The sequence below is a fragment of the Vigna umbellata genome, chromosome 2 (assembly GCF_029865625.1).
Source record: "Vigna umbellata cultivar VRB3 chromosome 2, Vumbellata_1.0, whole genome shotgun sequence".
NCBI lineage: Eukaryota > Viridiplantae > Streptophyta > Magnoliopsida > Fabales > Fabaceae > Vigna > Vigna umbellata.
This window is the reverse complement of record NC_142166.1, coordinates 26,363,515-26,369,488: the sequence shown is the minus strand read 5'-3', so window position 1 is coordinate 26,369,488 and position 5,974 is coordinate 26,363,515. Positions and strand designations below refer to the sequence as shown.

Here is a 5,974-nt window from a genome sequence, read left to right as displayed (position 1 = left end):
TGATGTCTCCTAGGAGATTGTTGATAGGTCAATATTATGATGATTACTATAAACTTCTGGTTCACTAGGAGGTGAGCAATAATCACCAAGATCTTTGTTTTTCCTATGTAAGGACTCAACTTTCTCTTTGTCTTTCTAGTTAACTTTGATTTCAGTAATTAATTGTCTAAGCTCATTGATTTCTTGTCGTGCTTGGTGAAGCTCAACTTTGTTTCTTTGAAGCTCTTCGCTTAAATGCATAGTATCAGAACCATGTTTGATACTCCCTTGAACAATAGAGTGACTTATACTTTTGTGAAGTGAAAAGGAAAGAGTTTTCACAAGATTTTGAAAAATTGTCACAAGTAAAGAGTCTAAAAATTTTCACAAACTTTGTTATTTTTATAGAAGGATTTCTAAGGAGAATCTAAAGGCGAAATGAATCCAAAAAACTCCGAGAGAGAAGAGGTGAGTCATAAATGGACAAGCTTAAGAACCAAGTCCTTCTTAACCAGAGTTTTTTTGGAAGTCCTTTCCTTAGTTTCTAGGTAGAAATCTTTCAAAAGATTTTCAAATGCAAGATGATATGTTCCTGGGAACCAAAAGAAGGTTTATCTAAATGCAATGCTTACCTATATACCACGAAGACTTAAAACTTAAAAATCATTCAAGCAATATAAGGAAAGCAAATAAAAAGCTCTACCATTTGTTAACAAATTAAATAGAAAGCTCAAGATACCATTGGTTGAAAAAGAGTGGACTGGTAGAAGAAACTCAAAGAGAAATTACACAGAAAGTTTTATTCTCTTTATTTACAGTGTGGTCTAACATATTTACATCTCATAGACTATTTATAGGGTAAACTGTATAACAAACAAACAAACTACACAAAACAGATTACTTGAATTATCTAACATTATCCGTGATTTTTATATATAAAATTTCATCCATCAATTGACACAAATATTTGGATTAGTTAACTATATAATTGAAGAACAAAACTGGGGCCAAATTTTTATGAACCCAATACGAGAAAAAATCGTAAAACCACGATTTGATCAAAGTAAATTAACTCTAAATTCTCAAATGGAACAATGTAATACCAGCATAAAGAAAGGGAAAAAAAGACCACAAACATACAAACGATGAAGAAGTACTAGATTACAAAGGAAGTAAATGATTTATGAAAGATAGGTAATCGAGATACGCATTTTTTGGTTGCTAAAAAAAGTCCTCCGTTGCTATACATATGTTGTTCATTTCATAACGTGGCTGGGAGGTTCTACTCATATAATAATAATAATAATAGTAACTAAATATATCTATTACTAACTATGGCAGTTACTGAAGCAGCAATACATGCATATCTAGAAGGGAAGGTGAGCACTGCCGACAGAGACAGAGCTGGAAGCGGCGGCTGTGTTTCTCTCGGCGTGACAAAGCTGACGGAGCTTGGTGGGAACGTACCAAATGGAAAGACGAGGGTGGGCGTTGAATATGGCATCAATATCCCAACCTTGACGCGCTGCGATGGCCACAAGGGGCTTGTAACATGCTTGTCTCCACGCTCCAACGTTCTCTCCTCTCTCCTTGAACGCCCTACGAAGCTCGTTCGACACCTCCTCGTCCAGACAGTGCAAGGCATAGCAGTGGACGTAGTGTCGCATCTTTGGCTTGTTGATGTAGCTCGCTCCAGCTTTCTTCGCGTACCTAAACACCTGATTTGTCACCTGCATTCCCATGTATAGTTCTACTTAGTATACGTATATGGTAAATTATGTTGTGTAATGAAAATTAGTGTAAGTAGAAAAGTAGGGTTGAAGGTGTAATGATATTAATATAATAATGATTGGGGTGGGCGAGGAGATGAATGAAATTAATGAACAGAATGAGAAATGATAGATACGGGGGGATAGGGATTGTTATGAGGGCGTGCGAGGATCCAGTGGGTGAAAGGGGAAATTGGGGGCACATGCAAGACTTTGACTTGCGGGTGCTTGTGGTGTGGTAGGGAAGCAAGTATAGGAGTTGTAACTGGATAATTCACTTGGCTTGTACGGAGACAAAATTCCAGTTTTAAAGGAAGATGGACCCCTCACGAGACTCCCTGACTTGTCACGTGTTCCGCGCCAACGTCACGGCAACACAACATTATTCAAACGGAACTACACAACAACGCAAGTGAGTGGCAGAGTCAGAGTGATCAGAACAAAGGCACGGCTGAGTGAGTGAGTGATGCAGGACTCATGACAAGAATACCTTGGTGGGGCATTTTTCACCGCGGTCCTTCGCGATGGCCTGGACCTGCATCAAGAACTCGCGGCACTGCTCGTAGAGGTGAAACAGATAGTCCAACCCATTCTTCTTCCCACGTGCAACCTCCCCAGGCTCCGTCACGATGAACGGGTGCTCCCTCTGCCTCTCACAACCTCCACCATTGTTGTTACCCTCCTCGTTCTCTTCTCCCTCCTCATCTTCTACCTCCTCCTTCTCCTCCTGCTCCTTCATCTTCGTTCTCCGCCTCCTCTGCTGCTTCCTCCTCTCCTCCAACGCAACCACCTCCCACGTGCTCCCTCCCCCGCTCCCCACCGCCTCCTTCTCTCGTTGCACCACTGGCTCCTCCGACAAACCTACAATAATATCAATCTCAATGCCCTTCTTCATCATTCCTTATATCACACACACACCCACACACATGTACACATGTTTCTTCTCTATTTAGATTCATTCTTAACGCATGTTTTTCTACTCCACCATGTACGCTCATGGAATGGCAAATTATTCAGCCTTTTAGCTGTAGCACTGCTAGTACCTGCTGACTTTTATGTTGTAACATAGAACAGTAGTTTAATATAACAGTAGAATAAATTAGCTAGTGAGACTTTTGTTTCAAATTTAACTAGCCAAACGATAGAGCTGCCCAACGTAGTACCGCGTAATAATTATCACTGTCATAATACTACTAACTATAAACGATGACACAGTTACTTCACATACAACAAGGGCTAATTAGGTATAGAACGAGCATTCGGTATGGTGTACCTTCTTGAGAGAGGGCATCGAGGGCGTTGGTGGTGGTGGTGGTGGTGTCGGTGGAGAGGAGGTTGCCAGTGCGGCGTTTGATGTCCTCGTCGTCGATGCGACGTCGTTCGGCTCTGACGGCGGCTTTGATGCCGTAGCGTTCACCGACGAGGAGATCCCAGCGGAAAATCTGGGAGAGGCTGTTCATCATGTCGTCGAGCTCCTCGTCTTTCATGTCCACCAGCGTGCTCACCGTGAACCCGAGCTCGGCGATCTTGGCAGCCGTGTAGTAGCGGATGCCGTAGGCCTGGAAAAGCTCCTCGAGGCCGCCGAGCTCGCGGGGCACCGCCCTCGCGGGGTGGTAAGACGGGGCGACTGAGGGAGGGGCGACAGCATAGTCTAGGAGCGGCGGCGGGGGCCGGGAGGGCGGTGCGGCGGGGAGGACGGTGCGTGGGTCCCACTTGAATAGGCTGGCTGTGAATGCGTCCGGATCCATGGTTTGGAAAGTGAGGAGTGGAAGGTGCGTGTGTGGTACTGTTTGGGTGGAGATAAAGGCGAAAGCATAAAGGTGGCGAAAGAGAGAGGGGTTAATTTCCTGTGCAGAGAGAAAGAGAGGGGTTAATTCTCCAAACTACCCTTTTCCATGATTCTGATTTGATTCTGGGGTGTTTTTCCCGAGACTGGTTCCTGGTTGTGGTTTCTTGCTCTCACCCCCTTTTTGCGTCTCAGTGAGATCTTTCTTGAAACTCTTGACCCTTGGTTCCCTTTTAGTTACTCTCAAACTGAACTCTCCAAAGCTTCGTTCAACAAAAAATTTCACACTCTCTTGTCAACCTTTACGTGATAAAATTAATCTCTCATCATCCATGGTTTGGTGTCGTAGTAATTTCTCGTTCATTCAGGAGATGAGGTTTGACTTGTGATTTGACTGATTTTTTTGGGTTTGTCAATTCTGTTTGCTCATATATGTGTTGGTGTGTACTTAATCAGGGTGGTCCTCACAGTGGTACAGTTTTGCTTAAGCAAGAGTTAGAGTGGCCATTTCGGGTTAGCTGTGAATTGAATGTTCGGAAAGGCAAAGACATGCATGAAAATTGCGTAGGTTAAGTTTGTACCTAATTGTGGTTGTTTTTGGAGAAGGCTGGTGTTAGGATTATGAAGTCAATTTAGTACGTCAAATAATGTTGTTTGTTTGTCTTGGGAAGGCGTTTACTTTGTCCATGTCTCAATCCCACAGGAATTTATTGATCCTAGCGACTCTTATTCTCTCGCGTTGTCTCGTCTGTAATCAAATTTATCTGCTATACATTCCCGTGAAATACTTCTCCAACACTTTCCAACTCAAATATATCTTCTTTTAATGTCATTCTCATCGCAAAAGATAACTTTTAACTCATCTACTGCTAGTAATCCATCACAACCACTTTTACTTTCTTATACTCGTATAATCATTTCATAATAGTGAGTTAAATTTAGAAAAAAATTAAATAAAATGTTAATTCTGGATAAATATAAGATGGTTCTCAAGAACTTTGTTTTATTGAATTTATGCAAATGTTACTACGATATATATACAACTTTTTAATACTGATAATCCTTAAAAGATAATTTTACTATAATATATTTATAGAAATATCAATGACTTCAAATTTAAAACTTCAAATTTCATTTCAACATCAATATCTAGCTTACAAATTTCATCTGTGAACTTTCTCATTGAAGTGAGATTGATAGATTAAAATTAAAAACAAATTACAAAAGTTCTTAAAAGGTTAAATATGTTTTTAGTCCCTCAATTATCAAGTGATTTTAGTCTCTTTCAAACTTTGATACTCTTTGATCCTTATCCTTAAGGAAACTATAAATTTTCGTTAACGTCTGGCCACATTTGATGTCAGGTTTTATTTTAGTTGTGTGTCATGTTTCTATTCTTCCCGTTGGAAACAGGGAAGGTCTTGATGGTAGAGGAATCAATGGTATGAGTGTGACCCCTTTGGTCTTGAACCTCCACGACGGTGGTTACAGGTGGTGGAGCCACGATGGTGATCGCAATGTTATTCCTCATTGTTGCAATCAATGAGTGATTGTGATTTAGATTCAGTCCACCAAGTTTTTGCCCAATTCGAATATCAATCCTTTCTTCTTCTTCTTCCTCGTTGTTCCCAACATTACATAAACCTTCTTCATCCATTCCTTGCTATTTCAAAATCCTAAAACCTCATCGCTCAAACAAGCAAAGGACCTTCTCTCCATCTACCACTCTCTCGCCGCCAATATCCTCTATTTATTGAGTCATCCTATGAGAGTTTGTCGCCATTGGCCAAAATCTATAATACTTGAGTGAAACACCATGAGGAATGAAGTTTCTTGGTAGTTTTTATCTGTCATTGGATCAACTGAGAAAAATACTCATATAAGCACAATACGGGATACAAGATACAATATGAAAAGTGGAAACAACTATATTGAACATGAACATGAAATATTGATTTATTCTCACACTTGTATTTGAAGATATTATTTTATTTGAGAAAACGATAATGGTTGAAGAGTCATTGAGATCCCTTGAGCTTCTTTGCAATGCCTGCAAAGTACTTTCCCTTATGGAAAGCTTGAGCCAATTCTAGCTCACTAGGCTACCTTGAGCCATCCCCAACATAAGTTCCTACACCATATGGGGATCCTGATACGCTGTCGTTGAAGCTATCAAATTAATACTACTTTTCAAGGCAACTTCAGTATTGCCAAGTCACTAGTGCAGGAAGAGGAAACGACACCGGTTAATTTCACTCATAGGCAACGGTTCTTGAACCGAAGCATATTCAGGTGAGGTAAAAAGTGGTAAACTCTTTGCCTTGGTTTCAAACCGAGTTATTTTGTCTGTCTCTACGGCCTCGGTTAGAACCTAAACCGAGGTAGTAGGATCTTTTTTTTTCTTTAGCGTGCTACGGTTCTGATTTCTGATTCTAATTTC

The 5,974-nt window shown here is 40.7% G+C and overlaps 1 protein-coding gene across 1 annotated transcript; it reads right to left on the bottom strand.

Annotated features, from left to right (window-relative positions):
* Positions 1-1,095: 1,095 nt before the first annotated feature.
* On the bottom strand, positions 1,096-3,775 carry LFY (floral meristem identity control protein LEAFY). Its single transcript, XM_047325730.2, has 3 exons — positions 3,022-3,775; positions 2,239-2,609; positions 1,096-1,709 (listed from the first exon to the last, which is right to left on the bottom strand). Exons 1-3 carry the CDS (start codon positions 3,494-3,496, stop codon positions 1,347-1,349), a joined length of 1,209 nt encoding a protein of 402 aa, XP_047181686.1. The 5' UTR covers positions 3,497-3,775; the 3' UTR covers positions 1,096-1,346.
* Positions 3,776-5,974: the final 2,199 nt, after the last annotated feature.

Bases quoted from the DNA above. Each gene is read 5' to 3' on its own strand.
- LFY (XM_047325730.2), bottom strand. From the start codon at position 3,496: ATGGATCCGGACGCATTCACAGCCAGCCTATTCAAGTGGGACCCACGC. The intron at 2,610-3,021 runs GTACACCATACC...ATATTATTGTAG, and splicing joins CGATGCCCTCTCTCAAGAAG to GTTTGTCGGAGGAGCCAGTG. The intron at 1,710-2,238 runs GTATTCTTGTCA...ATGGGAATGCAG, and splicing joins GTGAAAAATGCCCCACCAAG to GTGACAAATCAGGTGTTTAG.